The sequence below is a fragment of the Coregonus clupeaformis genome, chromosome 29 (assembly GCF_020615455.1).
Source record: "Coregonus clupeaformis isolate EN_2021a chromosome 29, ASM2061545v1, whole genome shotgun sequence".
NCBI classification, from domain to species: Eukaryota; Metazoa; Chordata; class Actinopteri; order Salmoniformes; family Salmonidae; genus Coregonus; species Coregonus clupeaformis.
In genome coordinates this window covers 48,858,582-48,884,082 of record NC_059220.1, presented here as the reverse complement: position 1 = coordinate 48,884,082, position 25,501 = coordinate 48,858,582, and the positions used below count along the sequence as shown (strand labels likewise).

Sequence of the window (25,501 nt, the reverse complement as noted above, 5' to 3'; positions counted from 1 at the left end):
GATCTAAATGCATATTCCCATGAAACTGATTGAGAATATTTCACCGGTAAAACGTGAAGAATGATCATTCACTATTGACAGTGATGATGGCCTATTTTGAAATTGGGTATGCCTAACTTAGTGTTTGAGGGTATTAAACATATACCATTTTGTTGAGATAATATGTGAGCATAGGCAGACGTTGCAATTGGAGGATGCATTTTATGTATGGTCCTATTGTACAATGATATTCAATAGGGTACATCTGTCGGTACCAACTTTGATTGGGAAATGATGACGTCATTACATTTTCCATCACCTAAAAAACATAGCACTACACCACTACACCACCCCCCTAGGGTTCCCCCCCAATCACCTCCAGCGGAGTCAGCGTATTTTGACAGATTCAAGTGACTGTTTTCTCTTCTCTTCTTCCCGTCTTTCTTTCTCGTCCTCCCTCTCTGTGTCTCTATCTTTATTTCTGTCTTTGTGAATTATCTACTACCCTCTCTCCCCTCCCCTCTCTCACTCCCCCTCTTTTTCTTTCAATTTAATTCAATTAGCTTTATTGGCATAATAAGAAAACATCTTACATTGCCAAATCAAACATAGAGGAACATATTAGATCAATGATTATTAGGAAATAATCTCTCTCTCTCTGTGTGTGTCTTGCTCTCTCTCTCTCTGTCTCTCTCCCGCTCCTGCAGTGATCCAGTACAGCACAGAGACCAAGGAGACGTGTGCCCGCTTCCAACAACAGTGTTCTCAGAACGCCTACTGCACCGACTACTCTTCCGGCTTCTGCTGCCTCTGCCGCTCTGGTTTCTATGGCAACGGTCGTCACTGTCTACCTGACGGTGAGTCCTGGGGAGGACGGTATAGGTCGTGACACAGGCTCCGAGGGTCACCGCCAGGGTCATAATATAGCATAATGTCACACATTTATATTTATGTATTTGAACCAGTGTGGTTTTGTCAGTCATACAACATCTGTGAACAATATTTGGGGTTATTGGTGAGAAAATTGTAATTTGGCTTTCCGTACCTGTATTCCTATTTCCACAGTTCACATTGCCTTAGTGGAAAGGTATGTGTGATATGTACAGTGGGGAAAAAAAGTATTTAGTCAGCCACCAATTGTGCAAGTTCTCCCACTTAAAAAGATGAGAAAGGCCTGTAATTTTCATCATAGGTACACGTCAACTATGACAGACAAATTGAGGAGAAAAAATCCAGAAAATCACATTGTAGGATTTTTTATGAATTTATTTGCAAATTATGGTGGAAAATAAGTATTTGGTCACCTACAAACAAGCAAGATTTCTGGCTCTCACAGACCTGTAACTTCTTCTTTAAGAGGCTCCTCTGTCCTCCACTCATTACCTGTATTAATGGCACCTGTTTGAACTTGTTATCAGTATAAAAGACACCTGTCCACAACCTCAAACAGTCACACTCCAAACTCCACTATGGCCAAGACCAAAGAGCTGTCAAAGGACACCAGAAACAAAATTGTAGACCTGCACCAGGCTGGGAAGACTGAATCTGCAATAGGTAAGCAGCTTGGTTTGAAGAAATCAACTGTGGGAGCAATTATTAGGAAATGGAAGACATACAAGACCACTGATAATCTCCCTCGATCTGGGGCTCCACGCAAGATCTCACCCTGTGGGGTCAAAATGATCACAAGAACGGTGAGCAAAAATCCCAGAACCACACGGGGGGACCTAGTGAATGACCTGCAGAGAGCTGGGACCAAAGTAACAAAGCCTACCATCAGTAACACACTACGCCGCCAGGGACTCAAATCCTGCAGTGCAAGACGTGTCCCCCTGCTTAAGCCAGTACATGTCCAGGCCCGTCTGAAGTTTGCTAGAGTGCATTTGGATGATCCAGAAGAGGATTGGGAGAATGTCAGATGAAACCAAAATAGAACTTTTTTGGTAAAAACTCAACTCGTCGTGTTTGGAGGACAAAGAATACTGAGTTGCATCCAAAGAACACCATACCTACTGTGAAGCATGGGGGGGTGGAAACATCATGCTTTGGGGCTGTTTTTCTGCAAAGAGACCAGGACGACTGATCCGTGTAAAGGAAAGAATGAATGGGGCCATGTATCGTGAGATTTTGAGTGAAAACCTCCTTCCATCAGCAAGGGCATTGAAGATGAAACGTGACTGGGTCTTTCAGCATGACAATGATCCCAAACACACCGCCTGGGCAACGAAGGAGTGGCTTCGTAAGAAGCATTTCAAGGTCCTGGAGTGGCCTAGCCAGTCTCCAGATCTCAACCACATAGAAAATCTTTGGAGGGAGTTGAAAGTCTGTGTTGCCCAGCGACAGCCCCAAAACATCACTGCTCTAGAGGAGATCTGCATGGAGGAATGGGCCAAAATACCAGCAACAGTGTGTGATAACCTTGTGAAGACTTACAGAAAACGTTTGACCTGTGTCATTGCCAACAAAGGGTATATAACAAAGTATTGAGAAACTTTTGTTATTGACCAAATACTTATTTTCCACCATCATTTGCAAATAAATTCATAAAAAATCCTACAATGTGATTTTCTGGATTATTTTTTCTCATTTTGTCTGTCATAGTTGACGTGTACCTATGATGAAAATTACAGGCCTCTCTCATCTTTTTAAGTGGGAGAACTTGCACAATTGGTGGCTGACTAAATACTTTTTTCCCCCACTGTATGTACTTAGTGCTTCCTAGAGGGAAAAGAAACACACACACTCCAACTCTTTCCATCTCCGAAATAAACACACACACCAATTCTCTCTATTTTACACACACCCAAACTCTCACACACTCATCAAAACCTGGTCTCCACCTCCCCCTCTCCAAACCCCCCGGCTCTCTCTCACATGACAGCATCATCTTGTTTCTAGGCCCTGCAGCCATTTCCTGCCAGATCAACACCTCTGACGCAGTGGTGGGCTCCTCAAACAATCCTCCTATTGGTCCCAGGGCCATGCCAAGCTCCTCTAGCCCCTCGCTAGCTGGCTAATTACCTGGAAGTGGCTTGACAGACATTCCTATTTGGAGAGCAGCGTAAACGCTCTCTCTCACACATGCACACACACACGCACACACACACACACACACACACACACACACACACACACACACACACACACACACACACACACACACACACACACACACACACACACACACACACACACACACACACACACACACACACCCTCTGCACTCTCAACCGCCTCCCTTTATTAGTTTGGCTGCATGTTATTAATCAAGGGGGGTAAGTGTGAGTGTGTGTGTGTCGAAGGGCATGTAAAGTAATGGGGGTGGTATTTAAATGTTAGCTTTATAACAGTATGAAAATGTATGCACTCACTAACTGTAAGTCGCTCTGGATAAGAGTGTCTGCTAAATTACTAAAATGTAAAAATAACCGGATGTTTTGGCAGCCAGTCAATGCTTTGACAAATAGAGTCAGTTGACTACTTGAAAGAGTTGGAGGGGATGATGTCACCCTGACTGACTTTCCACTGGGTTCGTTCATCCTCAGGAATGAGGTGTTTTGTCAGAGGCTGAAGTGTCACAACAAACGTGAACACATTGTTCCAGGTAGAAGTGTCAAGGCGAACGTGTGTATATTGTTCCAGGGCTGGAGTGTCAAGACTTGTCAAGCGTGGTACTTGTGAAGCCTTTGTGTGATTTGAGAGACAGTGTGAGACACTGACAGACATGCATGTGCTTTGATGGAACAGGAACACAAACACACAGGGTGCTTTGTAGGGACCTAGTGTGAGTAAATAGAGGAAAATAACCAATTGAGACTGTCAACACAGTGTCACATAAAGGCATGTTATACAACAAAGTGGGGACCTGAGCCGTATTTTCACAGTGAGATAATTACTACAATAATTCCATATCAATTCAGTCAATTACCAAAATAGGTAAGAATAAATGGCACTTCTCAATTCTTGAATTTGAATTTGAATTGACGGAATTGAAATGGAATTGACGCCAATGCTGAAACCTATACGCCCAGTCTATGTCCCCAAAATACCCCCATGTCCCTTCCTGCTACCTCTGTAGCTGTGTGTTTGTTCCTCAAGTCATACACTTCAAAGACCTGTTTTTAAGCTAAAAATACAGGAAGGATTATAATATTCCATTGGCATCTGTTTTGTCACTTTGTATGTCTATGGAGTTGAATTTGGTGCAGATGTGTGCTATTTGTGGTATTGGTGTTCTCTACATGTTTTGTGTTAGATACACAGACATTGATTGGTTGACAGGCGATGTGTGGGGAAAGTGTTTCTGGTATCCCATTCTGAAAAATGTGAGCAGCATGAATGTTTGCGGAGACTGCATTCTCAGTTTTTTCGCCGGATTAAGCATAAATGAGCTTTTAGAATGTATGCCCAATACATTGATTCATTCTGAGTAGTATCCCCCCTTCTATTTTCTCAGGTGCTCCCCATCGCGTCAACGGCAAGGTGAGCGGGACAGTGATAGTAGGTTCCACCCCCGTGGACCTCAACAGCGTGGACCTGCATGCCTACATCGTAGTGGGTGACGGGCGGGCATACACAGCCATCAGCGAGGTGCCCGAGCCCGTAGGATGGGCACTAATGCCCGTGGCGCCCATCGGAGAGCTCTTCGGCTGGCTCTTTGCCCTGGAGCTGCCCAACAGCCAGGCTGGCTTCAAGATCACAGGTGAGCTGAATCACGATGTTACCGGCGCTTAGTGAAGTTGTCACCACGTTAACAAAACATCCTTTTACAACCCGTGTTCAGCCTGAACATGACGTCATTGCATCCAATTTTCAGAGTCCTAGTACCTCACTCAATAGTCTCCCTCAGAGTTAGTGTGGCGGTGCTATAAACGTGTTTTAATCTCTACATAAAACTTGTTCTCCATGATGTCACCACTGCATCTATTGCTCTGTGTGTGTGTGTGTGCGTGTGCTTAGGTATGTGTGTGTGTCTGTGGTGTGTGTGTGTGTGCGTGCGTGCTTCGTTTGTGTGTGTCTGTGGTGTGTATGTGTGCGGGCATGCATCTGTGTGGGCGTGCGTGTGTGTTTCTGTGTGTGTGTGAACGAGGCTGTTAGCAGATGCCCCCATGTTGGCAGACTTCAGGTCGCTCTGTGTGTTTGTGTAATGTGAGTTTACAGTCATACAGCTGTGTTGTCTCCAGAGGGGTGACATGCCTACTCCACCCCTCTCAGGCTAATTTGAGTCAGGTGTTCCGTTGTTGTGTGTTTAGACTCGTTTTATTAGCTAAGAGGCTTGTGGATTCAACCTGTCAGAATGATAGTATGCTCAGATTCCCTGTCTGTTGAACAGTTTATCATCTGGCAAATCTGATAGGAGTGACCTACTATTGCAGGCATTAATGTTATTATGGAGAATTGAGAGACTGGGTGTAGTAGTGAGATTCTGCTGGGTCCCAGCCCATTCGAGTGTGGAAGGGAATTAAATTGTAGACCAGATAGCCAAAAGAGCTATACAACGAGATATAATTGAGGTTAATGTTCCACTGGTTAGAGGTGAGGCAAAATGTAAGGTCCTTTTTGATAGATGTGTGGTAGAGGAGATGGGACTCTGAGCCCAAGGGCCGGAATTTACACTACCGGTCAAAAGTTTTAGAACACCTACTCATTCAAGGGTTTTTCTTTATCTTTACTATTTTCTACATTGTAGAATAATAGTGAAGACATCAAAACTATGAAATAACACATATGGAATCATGTAGTAACCAAAAAAGTGTTAAACAAATCAAAATATATTTTATATTTGAGATTCTTGAAATAGCCACTCTTTGCCTTGATGACAGCTTTGCACACTCTTGAGGAGGGACACATGGAATGTGGGATGCACCCGCATGGTGGGGGGAAGTTGCAGGCGGTAGGCCACTTGGTTGACTCGCCGGACCACTCTGAATGGCCCGACGAACCGGGAGGACAGCTTCCTGGACTCCACGCGGAGGGGAAGATCCCGCGTGGAGAGCCACACCCTCTGTCCCAGGCAAAAAAACAGGGCCGGGCGACGCCTGCGGTTGGCCTGATATTGAGACCTGACCGAGATCCGCTTAAGCGCCGCCCCGTACCTGCCTCCAGGTGCTGCGACAGCGACTGATGTGGGCCTGGACCGACGGGACCGCCGCCTCCTCCTCTTGCTCGGGGAATATGGGGGACAGGCCGGTGGATGAGCAGAGAAGGGTGTTGTGGGCGTACTCTGCCCATGCCACCAGGTCCACGGTGTCGAACTGCCGGGAGAGCGCGTCAGGCTTGGTGTTCTTTGACCCCGGACAGTATGAGATGGTGAACCAGAACCTGTTGAAGAACAACGCCCACCTGGCCTGGCGTGAGTTGAGCCTCTTGGCCCCCTGAATGTAGGCTAAGTTCTTATGGTCCGTCCATACGATGAATGGATGGGCGGCCCCCTCTAGCCAATGCCTCCACTCCCCCAGGGCGAGCTTGACCGCTAGCAACTCACGGTTCCCCATGTCGTAATTCCGCTGCGCCGTGGACAGCCTACGGGAGAAAAACGCGCGGGGGTGAGTCTTACCATCCGTGAGGAACCGCTGGGACAGGATTGTTCCCACCGCAACGTCTGAAGCATCCACCTCCACAATGAACGGCAGGGAAGGATCAGGATGCCCTAGGACCGGGGCCGATGTAAAGTGCCGCTTCAGCGCATCAAATGCGTTCCCCGCTTCCGGGTTCCAAGCGAAGGAGCGCACGCTCGTCTGGGTGAGGGCTGTCAGGGGAGCGGCTAGGGAGCTAAAATTGCGAATAAATCGGCTATAAAAATTTGCTCTATGAAGGTCGAATAGCAAAGACCTTACTCAATTGTTATAGTTGTAAAATAAACATATCAGGTTCAAACCACCCAAGGTTTAATCTCATTGCCATGCATTCAACACTACGTATGATGAAAGTAAACAAATATGAAGGGATGACGTCTCTTCCTGTCGCTTATATAGAGATATCACTTCCTTATGATGTCCCTTCCTGTCCCACAGGTGCAGAGTTCACACGCCACGCCGAGGTTACCTTTTACCCCGGCAACCAGCGGCTGAGCATTGTCCAGACGGCCCAAGGATTGGACAGCGAGAACCACCTCAGTGTTGACACACGTCTCTACGGTGACGTGCCCTTCATTGCCCCCGGCGCCACCGTGCAGGTGGAGCCCTACAAGGAGACCTATCAGTACTACCCTTCAGGTGCGCTAGCCAATCACTACGCTAGCCAATAAATAGCCAATCACTGCCCACCAGGGTTGGGATAAATTCCATTTCAATTCGGTCAATTCAGGAAGTAACTAAAATTAGAATTTTCCTTATTGTTTTTCAGTGTGGAAATGTTCAATTGGTATTGGAATTTCAGTTTGCTTCCTGAACTGACTGAATTGAACTTTTTGTTGACCACCTCCACCCCACTTTACCTCACAGGTATTCTGGGCCTTCCATGGCTCCGTTCCAATATCCACACTAGCATACCACCTAGAACGAAGTTCACCTTTTGGGCATATATACATTTTAAGTGGTAAGCTAGTATAGACGTTGGAGCATAGCCATAACTGGAGCCCAGTGGTTTTGCAGACTATGGAACCTGATCAGGAAAACCTCTGAGGATGAGATGGACTATTAGGTGGTAGTTTAAGGAGGTTAGGAAAAATCTTCCTAGCCCGAGTCATGACTTCCTCTCTTCCTGTACCCCCCTGACTCTATTTCAAAGGAAAAAGTTGTTGGTTTCTAGACAGTGGAAAAGCAGATGTGTCTCTTATTTCTCCTCGCAAATGAATCCTAACTTGATAAGCCGAACAAAATACTTTTTCCAACCTAGACTACTATTTAACTGGTCCCCATCTGATCTAATGTCATGATGTGACAAAGGCGCCACTAGCCTCCCTCTCCCCTTCCCGAGTGTCTCAGCCATCTCTCGTTGCATGGAGATAAGGATCGGAGGGGGGCTAGTTGCTAGTGGACGGTTGGGGCTATAAAAAGAACCAACCTCTGAGACTTCACTGCCTTCACTTCCTTTTGGAGGAAGCCGGGGACAGATTTTTTATGTGCTCCCGGAACATAAACTGTTTTTCATCTGAAGGGCCCACTGGATGAGGAAGTGTTCAATTAGCAGAGCCACTCATCCTGCCAGGGCTGATTATAGACCAGGGTCGTTAGGGTCATCAAAAGGAAGGGGGTTTTCTGGTCTTGGTAAAAATGTTATTTCAAGGTGCACTGCTCCAGACCAAACAGTAGTCCATATAACAGATCATAAGCATTGTAGAAACAGCTCACTGGGCAAAAACGGGTTGCATCAACATTATTTCCTCGTCATTTCAACAAAACAATTATATGTGATGACGTTGAATCAACGTGGAAAACTGATTGGATTTGCAAAAAGTCATCAACGTAAGGGAATCTCGTATTTTTGTCACCCAACTTTTAACCTAAATCCAATGACATGGTAATTTGTTTTGTTGATTTCACTTTGAATTCACGTTAGTTGACAACTCAACCAAATGTAAATAAATAAATAAATAATAAATAAAAAATAGACGTTGAACTACTGTCTGTGACCGGTGGGAGAGCGGCACAGACCTGAGTAAAAATAGTACTTGTTTTCTTTTGAATACTTTGTGTTTGATTGAGCCTGTCTAGAGTGCTAGACGGGTGGGTATTGCACTTTTGGGACTATTCAATTGGTTCCATTGCGCCAGGCAAGTTCAGTCGAGTGCCGCTCAAGTATTTGAAAGAAAACAAATACTATTTGGACTGTGCTGTTTCTAGAATGTGTCTATGATCAGTTATAAAAACTACGACAAATGGTGCTTGTAAAACAAATGTAAAGAGCGTTCATGACACCCAGTAACACAAAATGCTAAATTTTATCATATGCCATGACTCTATAAAATGGCATAAAAGCTTTATTACAGCACAGATACATCAACAACAGACAATTTCATATGATCTATTATTGTGGATAATGTACTCTGTCAACAGACTATTTCAACTCGTACATCGTAGGTAATGTAGCCTTTCTATAGGTTTCAACTGGTGCATAGTGGGTAATGTAGTCTCTTCTCCCCTCCCGACTCAGTGGTGAGGTCCACGTCGGTGCGGCAGTTCACAGTGGTGTCGGCGGAGCGCGGCTCGGAAACATTCACCTTCCAGCTGCATCAGAACATCACGTACCGCGACTGCCGCTACGGGCCTCGAGTGGGGCCTGAGACGCTGCAGCTGACCACAGAGCGTGTCTTCGTCATGTACGTCAAGGAGGAGAACATCTTGAGATATGCCATCACCAACAAGATAAGCCCAGTCGGAGGTCAGTTCAAGTTTAAAGTTCAGAAGTTATTGTACCATTTTTCTTCTTGGTAGTGTTGTCTGTGAGGTTGTGTGATGGGAAAAGGTATGGGGCTGGGTATGTGTTTTGTCTGGTTGTGCAGTCGTTTGTGAAAGATGACAGTTACAAAGGTAAAGTTTCCAGATAAACTTTTTTGGCATACAGTAATTATAAACCTGTTATTACATGAAGTAGAGTCAGTTGAGTGTGGGCATACAGTACCAGTCAAAAGTTTGGACACACCTACTCATTCCAGGGTTTTTCTTTATTTTTACTATTTTCTACATTGTAGAATAATAATGAAGACATCAAAACTATGAAATAACACATATGGAATCATGTAGTAACCAAAAAAGTGTTAAACAAATCTAAATATATTTTATATTTGGCATTCTTTAAAGTAGCCACCCTTTGCTTTGATGACAGCTTTGCACACTCTTGTCATTCTCTCAACAAGCTTAATGAGGAATGCTTTTCCAACAGTCTTGAGTTTCCACATATGCTGAGCACTTGTTGGCTGCTTTTCCTTCACTCTGCAGTCCAACTCATCCCAACCCATCTCAATTGGGTTGAAGTCAGGTGATTGTGGAGGCCATGTCATCTGATGCAGCACTCCATCACTCTCCTTAGTCAAATAGCCCTTACACCTTGCCTGGAGGTGTGTTTTGGGTCATTGTCCTGTAGAAAAACAAATGATAGTCCCACTAAGCGCAAACTAGATGGGATGGCGTATGGCTGCAAATGCTGTGGTAGCCATGCAGGTTAAGTGTGCCTTGAATTCTAAATAAATCACAGACAGTGTCACCAGCAAAGCAGCCCACACCATCACACCTCCTCCTCCATGCTTCACGGTGGGAACCACACATGCAGAGATCATCCGTTCACCTACTCTGAGTCTCACAAAGGCATGGCGGTTGGAACCAAAAATCTCAAATTTGGACTTTACAGACCAAAGGACAGATTTCCACCGGTCTAATGTCCATTGTTCGTGTTTCTTGGCCCAAGCAAGTCTCTTCTTCTTATTGGTGTCCTTTAGTAGTGGTTTCTTTGCAGCAATTCGACCATAAAGGCCTGATTCATGCAGTCTCCTTGGAACAGTTGATGTTGAAATGTGTCTATTACTTGAACTCTGTGAAGCATTTATTTGGGCAGCAATCTGAGATGCAGTTAACTCTAATGAACTTATCCTCTGCAGCAGAGGTATCTCTGGGTCTTCTTTTCCTGTGGCGGTCCTCATGAGAGCCAGTTTCATCATAGCGCTTGATGGTTTTTGCGACTGCACTTAAAGAAACTTTCAAAGTTCTTGAAATGTTCCGTATTGACTGACCTTCATGTCTTAAAGTAATTATGGACTGTTGTTTCTCTTTGCTTATTTGAGCTGTTCTTGCCATAATATGGATTTGGTCTTTTACCAAATAGGGATATCTTCTGTATACCACCCCTACCTTGTCACAACACAACTGATTGGCTCAAACGTATTAAGAAGGAAAGAAATTCCCCAAATTAACTTTTAACAAGGCACACCTGTTAATTGAAATTCATTCCAGGTGACTACCTCATGAAGCTGGTTGAGAGAATGCCAAGAGTGTGCAAAGCTGTCGTCAAGGCTACTTTGAAGAATGTCAAATATATATCTATTTTGATTTGTTTAACACTTTTTTGGTTACTACATGATTCCATATGTGTTATTTCATAGTTTGGATTTCTTCACTATTATTCTACAATGTAGGAAATAGTAAAAATAAAGAAAAACCCTAGAATGAATAGGTGTGTCCAAACTTTTGACTGGTACTGTATGTCAACTGTGAACATGTATTCTTTTGGTTGATGTCTTCGCTAACATTAGCCATATAAGTCCAGTATCTGCTGTTGAATCACTGCTGAGTACGTACAGTACTCCCCCTCAGCCTCTACTGCCCCTCCCCACCTCCCCTCATTTTTGGGATGGCTCCTTTATTAACACGTTGACAGATAACACACTGTACCTATAAAGTGCACTACTTTCGACCGGAGACCGTACGGCTCTGGTCAAAAGTAGTGAACTATGTAGGTAGTAGGGTGCAATTTGTGATGCAGATTACTGTAGCTTCTGCAGATATGGCTGCATGCCTTTAATACAGCCCAGCGTGTACAGAGGCAGTGTAAGTAACAAATCAGTTAGGAAGTCACTCCCCTATGTGTGATAAATCCAAGCACTAAAACCCATTTCTTCCCCCATAAAATAGCTACATGCTTACACAAGGTCTCCGTAGTGGTAAGGCTACACTCAGTAAAGATGTATGTCTTTATGGTACCCATTTGGGTCAAGTTTTGGTCATGGTTGTAATGGGAATGAGCTTGTTATGACATCAGTGACGTCAACCCCGTTACAGTGCTTTTAAGTTACGGAGATGAGGTTACTCATACACACCGAGTACACACACACACACACACACACACACACACACACACACACACACACACACACACACGCACACACACACACACACACCCTTTTACATCACTTATTCACACAGGTGAAGTCTGGGACCCTCTGTGGAGACAGGGTGAGTCTGGGATATGTCTCCTTGCATCTTTCTCCCATCCCCCCTCAAAGAGAGAGAGGGGGGGGTTAGCGTGGGCCACCGCCGAGGTCCCATCTGAGGCCGTGGGCTCATATGTTCCTCAAGGACAACCTGTACCCCTTTCACCTCACCTCCACATCCTTTTAATCCTCCATTCCTCCCCTATCCTGCCTTCCCACACACATGAGGCTGATGCAAGATATAAGGAAATCAAAAAGGAGGTGGTTTGCTGCGACAGCACCTGCATCTGTGAAAGAGTTGTGTTTTGCCGTAATGCTGCCCTCTTTTGAACCGCCGTTCGTCTTCTTTGTCGTAAGCATGTCAACAAATAGCTTAAGAAGCTTACACTGAAATGTTTGAAAAGACAGGCTTCCAGTGTGGCCGCGGAAAAAGAGGGCGATGCACTCGCACACAGATGCACGGACATGCACACACTTACACCACAAACACATACACACACACACACCCACATACACACACCCACACACACATACATAGAGTTGAAGTCGGAAGTTTACATACACCTTAGCCAAATACATTTAAACTTAGTTTTTCACAATTCCTGACATTTAATCCTAGTAAAAATTCCCTGTTTTAGGTCAGTTAGGATCACCACTTTATTTTAAGAATGTGAAATATCAGAATATTAGTAGAGAGAATTATTTATTTCCGTTTTTATTTCTTTCATCACATTCCCAGTGGGTCAGAAGTTGACATACACTCAATTAGTATTTGGTAGCATTGCCTTTAAATTGTTTAACTTGGGTAAAACATTTCGGGTAGCCTTCCACAAGCTTCCCACAATAAGTTGGGTGAATTTTGGCCCATTCCTCCTGACAGAGCTGGTGTAACTGAGTCAGGTTTGTAGGCCTCCTTGCTCACACACGCTTTTTCAGTTCTGCCCACACATTTTCTATAGGATTGAGGTCAGGGCTTTGTGATGGCCACTCCAATACCTTGACTTTGTTGTCGTTAAGCTACTTTGGAAGTATGCTTGGGGTCATTGTCCATTTGGAAGACCCATTTGCGACCAAGCTTTAACTTCCTGACTGATGTCTTGAGATGTTGCTTCAATATATCCACATAATTTTCCTTCCTCATGATGCCATCTATTTTGTGAAGTGCACCAGTCCCTCCTGCAGCAAAGCACCCCCACAGCATGATGCAGCCACCCCCGTGCTTCACGGTTGGGATGGTGTTCTTCGGCTTGCAAGCAACCCCCTTTTTCCTCCAAACATAACGATGGTCATTATGGCCAAACAGTTCTATTTTTGTTTCATCAGACCAGAGGACATTTCTCCAAAAAGTACGATCTTTGTCCCCATGTGCAGTTGGAAACCGTAGTCTGGCTTTTTTATGGCGGTTTTGGAGCAGTGGCTTCTTCCTTGCTGAGCGGCCTTTCAGGTTATGTCGATATAGGTTTAGTTTTACTGTGGATATAGATACTTTTGTACCTGTTTCCTCCAGCATCTTCACAAGGTCCTTTGCTGTTGTTCTGGGATTGATTTGCACTTTTCGAACCAAAGTACATTCATCTCTAGGAGACAGAACGCATCTCCTTCCTGAGCGGTATGACAGCTGCGTGGTCCCATGGTGTTCATACTTGCGTACTATTGTTTGTACAGATGAACGTGGTACCTTCAGGCGTTTGGAAATTGCTCCCAAGGATGAACCAGACTTATGGAGGTCTACAATTCTTTTTCTGAGGTCTTGGCTGATTTCTTTTGATTTTCCCATGATGTCAAGCAAAGATGCACTGAGTTTGAAGGTAGGCCTTGATATACATCCACAGGTACACCTCCAATTGACTCAAATTTTGTCAATTAGCCTATCAGAAGCTTCTAAAGCCATGACATAATTTTCTGGAATTTTCCAAGCTGTTTAAAGGCACATTCAACTTTGTGTATGTGTCACGTTCGTTCAATGACGGGTCAGACCAAGGCGCAGCGTGATATACGTACATGTTTATTAAACTAAATAAACACATGACAAAACAATAAACGAAACGAAACGTGAAGTCCAAGGTAGAACACACAACATACCTTACACGGAACAAGATCCCACAACTAGACAGTGCCAATAGGCTGCCTAAGTATGGTCCCCAATCAGAGACAACGAGCGACAGCTGCCTCTGATTGGGAACCACACCGGCCAACATAGATCCACACATACTAGATCGACAACATAGAAAAAGCACAACAAGGAAATATACACACCCTGACTCAACATATAAGCGTCCCCTAAGTCAGGGCGTGACAGTACTCCCCCCCAAAGGTGCGGACTCCGACCGCACAACATAAACAAACAGGGTAGGGGCCGGGTGGCCATTCCGCCTCGGAGGCGGATCCGGCTCGTGGCGTGACGACCTCTCACTCTCCGCCTCCCTGTTGCGCCCCTGGTCTGGTCTGGACCTCGGCGCGCTTCTTCTCCTCTCCTTCCTCCCACGATACGCCAGGCCCTGTCTGGACCCTGGTGTGGGAGACCCCGAACCTGGTGAGGGGCTGACGTCATGGTCTGGACTGGAGCCGCTGACCGCAGCTGGATTGGGCACCGGTGGAGCGGATTGCTCTGGCTCCGGAGTGGAGCCGCTGACCGGAGCTGGACTGGACCCCGGTTTAGCGGACTGCTCTGGCTCCGGAGTGGCTCAGCTGACCGGAGCTGGATCAGGCACCAGTGGAGCGGACTGCTCTGGCTCCGGAGTGGAGTAGCTGACCGGTGCCGGACCAGGCACCGGTGGAACGGGCACGGGCCATGCCGGACTGGACAAACGCACCACTGGTCTGGTGCGAGGAGCAGGCACGGGCCGGACCCGACTCAGAACACGCACCACTGGCTTGGTGCGAGGGGCAGGAACGGGCCGGGCCGGACTGGCGACGCGCACCACTGTCTTGGTGCGAGGAGCAGGAACGGGCCGGGCTGGGCTGGCGACGCGCACCACTGGCTTGGTGCGAGGAGCAGGAACGGGCCGGGCCGGGCTGGCGACGCGCACCACTGGCTTGGTGCGAGGAGCAGGAATGGGCCGAGCTGGCGACGCGCACCACTGGCTTGGTGCGAGGAGCAGGAACGGGCCGGGCCGTGCTGGCGATGCGCACCACTGGCTTGGTGCGAGGAGCAGGAACGGGCCGAGCTGGCGATGCGCACCACTGGCCTGGTGCGAGGAGCAGGAACGGGCCGGGCCGGACTGGCGACGCGCACCACTGGCTTGGTGCGAGGAGCAGGAACGGGCCGGGCCGGACTGGCGACGCTCACCACTGGCTTGGTGCGAGGAGCAGGAACGGGCCGGGCCGGGCTGGCGACGCGCACCACTGGCTTGGTACGAGGAGCAGGAACAGGCCGGGCCGGACTGTAGAGGCGGACTGGAGGTCTGGAGCGGAGAGCTGGCACAACCCGTCCTGGCTGGATGCCTATCTTCGCACGGCATGTGCGTGGTGCAAGCACAGAACGTACAGGACTGTGCCGGCGCACTGGCGACACAGTACGTAGCTCCGCATAACACGGAGCCTGCCCAGTCATACACTTCCTCGCGTGAGTACGGGGAGTTGGCTCTGCTCTGACACTAGGCTCCGCCAACCACCCCGTGTGCCCCCCCCCAAAATGTTCTTGGGGCTGCTTCTCGGGCTTCCTCCTCGACCGGCCTCCTCCGTGTTGCCGTTGCTCCTCTCCTGCCTGGGCATCTACCTTAGCCCATGGTCCTCTCCCCGCAAATATCTCTTCCCATGACCACAAATTGCCCACCTGTGACATGGCTATTCGCTCCGCCTGGGCACGTTGCTTGGTCCTCGTTTGGTGGGATCTTCTGTCACGTTCGTTCAATGACGGGTCAGACCAAGTTGCAGTGTGATATACGTACATGTTTATTAAACTAAATAAACACACGACAAAACAATAAACGAAATTAAACGTGAAGTCCAAGGTAGAACAAACAACATACCTTACACGGAACAAGATCCCACAACTAGACAGTGCCAATAGGCTGCCTAATTATGGTCCCCAATCAGAGACAACGAGCGACAGCTGCCTCTGATTGGGAACCACACCGGCCAACATAGATCCACACATACTAGATCGACAACATAGAAAAAACACAACAAGGAAATATACACACCCTGACTCAACATATAAGCGTCCCCTGAGTCAGGGCGTGACAGTATGTAAACTTCTGACCCACTGGAATTGTGATACAGTGAATTATAAGTGAAATAATCTGTATGTAAACAATTGTTGGAAAAATGACTTGTGTCATGCACAAAGTAGATGTCCTAACCGACTTTCCAAAACTATCGTTTGTTAACAAGAAATTTGTGGAGTGGTTGAAAAACAAGTTTTAATGACTCCAACGTAAGTGTATGTAAACTTCCGACTTCAACTGTACACACACACAAACACTAGTATTTAGCTCAACCCCATCAGTGGAAAGCTCCTCCAGCTGTATTGCGATGAGCTGTCATGTCATGTGGAGGGGGATGTCAGTGCTAGAGGAAGGGGGGTTATTGTTAATCTCTGCTGCTCTCTGGGAAATAATATCTCCTCCAATGACAGATTTACAGAAAGGGGGGGGTCGTGATGAATAGCTGTGGAGTGATGTCATGGGAACCAGAGCAGAGACCCGGGAGCGATACCATGTTTCCGATGCCCCAGGAGAGAGCTCCAATCACAGGGAAGGAGAGAGGGGGAGGTGGGGTTGGGGCTGGGGCTGGGGGACATAGGGGCCAAACCAGCTGGGTGTGGGGGTCTAGGGTTGGGGGTGGGGTTGTGGGGGGCCACAGCTGGTGCTGTCTGTCTGGGAGTACTTGGGTAAGATACACTTACATGATACATGTAATTACACTGGCTGAGTGAGTCATGATTGGGGATTGGGATGTACTGACTGTCATGGCTGTGATGGACTGAAGCTTAATCCCAAATGGCATCCTATACCCTATATAGTGCACTACTTTTGGCCAGGGCCCATTTACATTTACATTTAAGTCATTTAGCAGACGCTCTTATCCAGAGTGACTTACAAATTGCTCATGGTGCTCTTGCCAAAAGTAGTGCACTTTAAAGAGGATAGGGTGCCATTTGGGATGCAGCCTTAGTCGACCTTCACTGAAGGGTATGATGCAAGAGGGTTTTGTGGTCAGGGTTCAGCAGAAAGAGACCAGTCTTCAAATCATCCAGAAATTGTTGAAGTAAAATGCAGCCATTGTCCTTTCTCCTCCCCTCTCAATTCCTTTTCCCGCTCTTTTGTTGTGTGTTCGTTTTTAGTGTCACAAAAATTCACACACGCACGCAAACAATTGAAAACAATCACAGTAAGATACTTAATTGTCACCCAGAAATGATTTAATATTGAGATAAAAATGGCTGCATTGGACCTTTAAGTACCTTACTTTGATTGTTTTCAATGAAAATGGTCTAATGGAAACAAAAATAGCTTCTTAGCAAAGAGCAATTTCTCAAGCAAGAAATTTGCTAGGACTGACTGGGAGTGGGCTGAGCTGGGAGGGGAAAACTGAAAACTAGCTGTAATTGGAAGATAAGTTTGGAACACTCTTTCCTACTGGTTTATTAACTCATTTGATGTCACCAGGCAGGCCAAAACTCCATCCCACCAAAACAGGCAGAATATTTCAGCCGGTCTTTTCAAACAGCTCTTACACTAAAAGGGCATTATCATCATTTTCACAATTTCACAGTATTATTACAACCTCATAGTGTGTATATACACTGCTCAAAAAAATAAAGGGAACACTAAAATAACACATCCTAGATCTGAATGAATGAAATAATCTTATTAAATACTTTTTTCTTTACATAGTTGAATGTGCTGACAACAAAATCACACAAAAATTATCAATGGAAATCAAATTTATCAACCCATGGAGGTCTGGATTTGGAGTCACCCTCAAAATTAAAGTGGAAAACCACACTACAGGCTGATCCAACTTTGATGTAATGTCCTTAAAACAAGTCAAAATGAGGCTCAGTAGTGTGTGTGGCCTCCACGTGCCTGTATCACCTCCCTACAAAACCCTGGGCATGCTCCTGATGAGGTGGCGGATGGTCTCCTGAGGGATCTCCTCCCAGACCTGGACTAAACGTGGCGTTGGTGGATGGAGCGAGACATGATGTCCCAGATGTGCTCAATTGGATTCAGGTCTGGGGAACGGGCGGGCCAGTCCATAGCATCAATGCCTTCCTCTTGCAGGAACTGCTGACACACTCCAGCCACATGAGGTCTAGCATTGTCTTGCATTAGGAGGAACCCAGGGCCAACCGCACCAGCATATGGTCTCACAAGGGGTCTGAGGATCTCATCTCGGTACCTAATGGCAGTCAGGCTACCTCTGGCGAGCACATGGAGGGCTGTGCGGCCCCCAAAGAAATGCCACCCCACACCATGACTGACCCACCGCCAAACCGGTCATGCTGGAGGATGTTGCAGGCAGCAGAACATTCTCCACGGCGTCTCCAGACTCTGTCACGTCTGTCACATGTGCTCAGTGTGAACCTGCTTTCATCTGTCAAGAGCACAGGGCGCCAGTGGCGAATTTGCCAATCTTGGTGTTCTCTGGCAAATGCCAAACGTCCTGCACGGTGTTGGGCTGTAAGCACAACCCCCACCTGTGGACGTCGGGCCCTCAAACCACCCTCATGGAGTCTGTTTCTGACCGTTTGAGCAGACACATGCACATTTGTGGCCTGCTGGAGGTCATTTTGCAGGGCTCTGGCAGTGCTCCTCCTGCTCCTCCTTGCACAAAGGCAGAGGTAGCAGTCCTGCTGCTGGGTTGTTGCCCTCCTACGGCCTCCTCCACGTCTCCCGATGTACTGGCCTGTCTCCTGGTAGCACCTCCATGCTCTGGACACTACGCTGACAGACACAGCAAACCTTCTTGCCACAGCTCGCATTGATGTGCCATCCTGGATGAGCTGCACTACCTGAGCCACTTGTGTGGGTTGTAGACTCCGTCTCATGCTACCACTAGAGTGAAAGCACCGCCAGCATTCAAAAGTGACCAAAACATCAGCCAGGAAGCATAGGAACTGAGAAGTGGTCTGTGGTCACCACCTGCAAAACCAGTCCTTTATTGGGGGTGTCTTGCTATTTGCCTATAATTTCCACCTGTTGTCTATTCCATTTGCACAACATTATGTGAAATTTATTGTCAATCAGTGTTGCTTCCTAAGTGGACAGTTTGATTTCACAGAAGTGTGATTGACTTGGTGTTACATTGTGTTGTTTAAGTGTTCCCTTTATTTTTTTGAGCAGTGTATATAAACCACAGAAAAATCACGTTTATGACTGCACTGGGCCTTTAATGTGACTGTGGAAGGAGGGAGGGAAGGGAGAGGGATTGAAGGAAGGAAGATTCTCAGAATAGAGGAGCGAGAGAGAGGTAGAATGAGGGGCACGGAAAGAGGGAAGAAGAGAAATTGAAGAGGGCTAAGGAGAATAAAAAAGTTACATGAGATTGAAGAGGTCAGAGAAAGAGAGGAACGAGAGAACTAAAGGCGAAAAAGTATTAGCAGTACGCTGCAAATACTGCGTCCAAAATAACACAGTTCTTTTTTTGTATTAGATATATATATTTTTTGTATTTTACCCCCCTTTTTCGATAGTCTCATCGCTGCAACTCTCCAATGGGGTCAGGAGAGGCAAAGGTGGAGTCATGCGTCCTCCAAAACCTACCTGCGCTCCTTAACACCTGCCAGCTTAACCCGGAAGCCAGCCATACCAATGTGTCGGAGGAAACACAACGTTCAACTGGCGAACAGGGTCAGCCAGCAGGCACCCAGCCCGCCACAAGGAGTCGCTAGAGCGCGATGAGCCATGTAAAGCCCTCACCATCCAAACCCTCCCCTAACCCAGACAACGCTGGGCCAGTTGTGCACCGTCCTGTGGGACTCCCGGCCACGGCCGGTTGTGGCACAGCCCAGGAATGAACCCGGGTCTGTAGTAACGCCTCTAGCACTGCGATGCAGTGCCTTAGACCGCTGCGCCACTCAGGAGCCGTGATTTTGCAGTATAACTGCACTCAGCTAGCCGAACCGAACGATTGTGCTTGCATACTCCCTTAAAAGACCTGCGCTTGAAAAAACTAGAAAGAAGCTGCAATAGTACTGTTTGTCAATTTTGAGATGCCGTAGCCAGTATACACTTTCTCAAAATAGTCAGAATTAATCTAAGATAACCCAAGAAGTCTGTCATTAATTTTGACGTTTTTGCAGAGGAGATCTTAGTTGCAGAATTTTACATCTAACTAAGATGTTTGGTGCAGTATTTCTCAATGAAAAAATGTTCTTTGAAAATGAGTCGTCTCTCGTTGAATGACAACAAAGACTTTATTGAAGAATCCCTAGTGTTCACCGATCACCGACATGGGCGCAGACTTCGGCTCTGAACTTAGACTTGCCTGCAGAAAAAAATGTGTGTGCCCGAACAGCCGAAAAAGTCCAAAACGAACAAACACGTCACAAAATGTCATCAAAATATATGCACAAACTCTACCGAACTGTTTCGGCAGGCAAGCATGCAGACGCCTTTAGCAGGCAGGAAAGAATGAACGAAGAGACAGTAAAGAGGGAAGAGTGGGGGGACTGAAGTGAAAGAGGACAGTACAGAAAAGGGTGGTCGAGTGTTCTTCCTTCTTGTTGTCCCTTGAAAAAACAGCATGAAACACGGGGGCCCCTTTGACTCTTTCCCAGGAGAGTCTCGTATTTTGAACACAATGGGGTCCCGTCTTCTCTCTTTAAGACAGAAGATCAGAGAGAACGAGTGTTGTTAACTCCCCTAGCGTGTTTTTACGAAGCTTGTGTAAGGGACCCCCTGCTCATAAACACTGAGAAGAGAGTGAGGGATGTCTTTTGTTGTGTTTTACGGCCATTTTAAGCGTGTCACGCGAGCCAGGTCAAGTGCTTTGAACCTCAAGGTCTCCCAGAGCGGCGATGGTGGAGCACCAGCTGTGTTCAAATCCTTTGCCTCCAGTATCGGCACATTTAGCCAATGCAGCTACTGTAAAAGCTGTTTTCAAATGGAATTGTACCCATCACCCCATACTGTTGCTCAGAAGTCATTTTATGCCAGAACACTCACCACTCATCGGCTTTGATGTGAAGCCATTGTGACTGACTTGGTTTGAAACCCAGGTCTTCTGCACACCATAACATTGCGTTAGCCCGCTGAGCTTAAGCCTTAGCTCGGGTAACTCATCATGCGAGTGTGGTTCACTGAACCATCTCCTTTACACCATGATACTCCAACTATAACACAGTATACAAACACTGCATCATCATACCATGTCATCCCTCCATATTTCTTACAGTCACATCCAATAATGGTGGGTTTAATCATCTAAAGACTATGGTTATTCTGCAATACGAACCAAAATTCTTCCCGTACATGTTCCCATTTCCCACTCGATTTTTCCGTGTTCTGTGACTATATAATGTTGATTGTGAGTCATCTGTGGTTTTGGGGAAACCCTGGCCCGCACTCATCCGGTTACTCATCCATCTCTCTCTTTCTCCCTGTCTCTCTCTCTCTCTCTCTCTCAATCTCTCTCTCTCTTTCACTCAGTCTCTCGCTCTAATCTGTCTCTCTCTCTCTCAGTGTTTGTCTCTGTCTCTCTCACTCAGTCTCTCCCTCTCTCGCTCTGTGGTAGTCTGGTATTTATTTGCCTAGTCTGCCATGTGGTCCATGGCTGTGTGTGAATGTGTCTTGTCTTACATGGATAATTGTACATGAGGTTGTACAATTAGGCCAGGAATGCTTTTGTGTCTGTCTGGTTTCCAGGGAATCGAGTCTACTTGCCATTCACCACCGGATAGAGTAAAGACACAACTCAGGATTTCAATCTTCATATATGATATATACACTCATCGGCCAGTGTATTAGGTACACCACCCTGTTCACGAAAATTGATCGCTCCTACAGACAGTGAGTCACATGGCCATGGCTTGCTATATAAAGCATGCAGACAGGCATCGAGGCATTCAGTTACTGTTCGATTGAACATTAGAATGCGACTTTGAGCGTGGTATGATTGTCGGTGCCATGCGCGCCGGATCCAGTATCTCCGAAACGGCCGCCCTCCTAGGCTTTCCGAGAATGGTGCAACAAACAAAAAACATCCATTCATCGGCAGTCCTGTGGACGAAAACAGCTTGTTGATGAGAGAGGTCGAAGGAGAATGGCAAGAATCATGCAAGCTAACAGGTGAGCCACAAACAGACAAATGACGGCGCAGTACAACAAGTGGTATGCAGAATGGCAACTCAGAACGCACAACTCGTCGATCCTTGTCACGGATGGGCTATTACAGCAGACGACCACACTGGGTCAGCTAAAAACATGAAGAAGCAGTTCCAGTGGGCACGCAATCACCAACACTGGACAATTGAGGAGTGGAAAAACATCACCTGGAACATCAGTTTACTTGAGTGGCCTGTGCAGTCCCCAGACCTCAACCCAATAGAGCATATTTGGGATCAGATGGAACGGGCTGTTCGCAGCATAAATGTACCGCCGTACAATCTGCAGCAGCTGCGTGATGCCATCGCATCAGCATGGGCCAACATCCTTGTGCAACGTTTCCGACACCTTGTAGAATCCCCCGAATAATTCAGGCTGTTCTGGAGGCAAAGGGGGATCCGACCCAGTACTAGATGGGTGTCCCTAACAAACTGGCCTGCACACTGAATTTTATTGACAGCGTTTCGATCCAACACGGATATTCGTCAGGTCAAGCAGACTGAGTGATCCCATCACCAAAGATGTACATATTTCATCCCACATGATCATTACACACATGACACATTGTGGGTGTGGATACAATACAAAACACGGCTATACAAAAACACTTATACGCATAATAATCAGAGAGGTACAAATATTTGAATTTAATCCTTGACGCCTACGTGCAGGGCTCTAAAGTGCAGCCATTTTGGTCACATATGTGGAGCGGCACGTAGCCTACCGGTTAGGAGCGTTGGGCCAGTAACCGAAAGGTCGCTTGTTTAAATCCCTGAGCTGACAAGGTAAAAAAAAATAAAAAATCAATGTGCCCTTGAGCAAGGCACTTAACCCTATTTGCTCTGGATAAGAAAATATGCTCCTACATTTTTTGCTGTGTGACCTGCCATTTTAATTTTGGGAGCACCAGTGCAACCAGGAAAATAATCACCCAGATAATAATTGTTGTAATGATAGGCTTCACTGTGCAGTTGTTTCCGAGTACCCTAGAAAAAAAAGCAAGCGCAGATTAGTTAAATCCAGAGCCTACATGTAAATAATTTTAAAGAATGCAATGGTGATTTGTATTTCTTGCAACTTTCTGAAAACTCCACGACGGCACGGCACTTTGTGTAGCCAGTTAGTGATACCGAAACAATCATTTCTAAAGGCTTTCCCATAAAATTTTCCAAATGAAATGTTAACTGCAAAGTAGGTTTACCTGGCAGAATTATATGATATCATGATGATTTGTATCAATCGGGTGGTCTTTTGCAAACTCTGCTATTGTGCATGCAGTATAGAAACACAGCCAGCCAAACACCAGTCTCTTGAGGTGCACAATCTAAATTAAAGGGCAACTATACCCTCCATTTTATTTTATTTTTCTTCCCCAGACCTCAAAAGTGGTGTCCTGGTGTGGAATAAGAACATCCAATGTTGTTATCTTTCGATTTAAAAAGTGTGATTTTGATAGTGAAAAGCTGAAAGAAATGTGGGAAATCCGAAACCTGGAAAAACAAAACCTAGAAAAAGTTATTGTGTGGTTTTTGGTGTTACAATGGCGAATACATTTACTAGCTGGTAAGAATTCTGAGTGGCTGGTAGATTTTTTCATCTACCTGCCACAGTGGCTGGTGGATCAAAAAGTTCATTTTTAGGCCCTGTTCATAAACCATGCCGCGGGTCATTCCAAAACCACTCATGGGCATTTGTTTACACCTTGTTCAGTCATGTTACCTAGTTAGCTAGCTCGCTAACAACCTGGTTACTTTACCAGTATATTTAGAAATGTCGGGGCACAGAAAGAAAGGAAAAGGGATAGCTTCTTTAGAATAGCAATGATTATAGCAATGAATGAATTACTGATTTCTTGCATGTCATCACTCACAAACTTGAACGCTCTTAAAGAGACAGTGTACATTTTCAATGTAATGCATCTCAGTAGGTAGTGCATTTACACAATGCAGGAATCTAATATTCCACAAATGACTTTGTAATTTCAATGACAGGTTTTTGCATCAACATTTTAGCTTTTTATAATAAACAAATGTCTTTACAGGGTTAAATATTAGTCTCTAGAGCACATGTGCTTAATAAGTAGCCAGAATTAATATAGGCCCAATATGCTATATCTCAATTAATACCAAAATATATATATTCTGGTGCTCCTAAATTTTATGTTGTGATCCTAACTATTTTAAGTTGGGAGCACCAGTGCTACCAATTTTTTTTAATTTTATTTAGAGCCCTGCCTACATGTATTGTATTGTATTCTATTGTATCTACACCAACAATGTGTCATGTGCGAAATAATCATGTGGGGTGAAATATTTGGGGATGGGATCACTCAGTCTGCTTGTCCCTGTTGCTCTGACAATATCATTGCTCATCCATATATTTATATATTCTTATTCCATTCCTTTACTTAGATTTGTGTGTATTAGGTATTTGTTGTGGAACTGTTAGATATTACTCGCTAGATATTGCTGCACTGTCGGAACTAGAAGCAGAAGCATCAATCCAAGATGGCGTAGTAGTGCGGTCATGTATTGTGTTGTGTCCTCGTGTAAATAGCCTTTTTTTGTGTCTTTTATTTGTATATATTTCTCTATCTCACTTTCCATCCTTTAACTAAATATACTTTCCTGCAACCCGCCTCACCCAATGTGGAACAGATTCTATTATTTCTTTATTTTTATCAAGAACCTACGGCTGAAACTAGCCAGCTAGCCAGCTAACTAGCTACTTGCTATTAGCCACCGTTAGCGGTCTTCACCACTGTCCATGGCCTGCACTACCTACCAGCCAGCTCTAGCCTGGACAATTATCGCTCAGTCTGCACAGCGTGCTATCGACCCAGAGCATATTAGATTTTCTGCCAGAATCACTGGACCTTAACACCGGACCATCGCAACTAGCTAGCTGCAACCGAATGGCTGTTGTTGGCTAATATCCACCTCCCGACGTACCAGTTAGCCTTGAGCTAGCCTCGAGCCAGGTCCATCTCCCGGCTATCTACCTCTCTGTCAACCGGACGGGACCTCCTAGTGTCGACACGGAGCCCCGCCGATCCATCACGACTGGTCTGCCGACGTAATCGTCTGATGTGGTTTCAACAGGCATCCCGTTGCGACGACCACGAAGATCCATCTGCTAGCCCCGGCCTGCTAGCACGCGCAATCAACAGCCGTGCCTCCTGCTCGCCTGTGCTTTAGCAGCCTACGATCTGCTCCCGGACTTACTTAGTGCTGTTCACTGGACCTTATGATCACACAGCTACACAGCTAATGCCTGCTGGACTGTTCCTTTACACGGTACCCCATCCTGTTTATCTGTTTAGCCTCAACCCAAACTTTCGTCGCCATTACCAGTTGTTGTCTTAGCCCTCTCGAATAACACCTGT

At 46.1% G+C, this 25,501-nt stretch overlaps 1 protein-coding gene across 2 annotated transcripts in view; it reads left to right on the top strand.

Annotated features, from left to right (window-relative positions):
* The window catches only part of LOC121545169 (nidogen-2), a 110,970-nt gene that overhangs the window by 18,990 nt on the left and 66,479 nt on the right, over window positions 1-25,501 (top strand). For both annotated transcript variants that reach the window (XM_041855617.2, XM_041855615.2), the window contains exons 5-8: window positions 687-836; window positions 4,436-4,681; window positions 6,993-7,193; window positions 9,073-9,300. In XM_041855617.2, coding sequence (XP_041711551.1) covers window positions 687-836; window positions 4,436-4,681; window positions 6,993-7,193; window positions 9,073-9,300 — 825 coding nt within the window. The remainder of the gene's footprint in view (window positions 1-686; window positions 837-4,435; window positions 4,682-6,992; window positions 7,194-9,072; window positions 9,301-25,501) is intronic.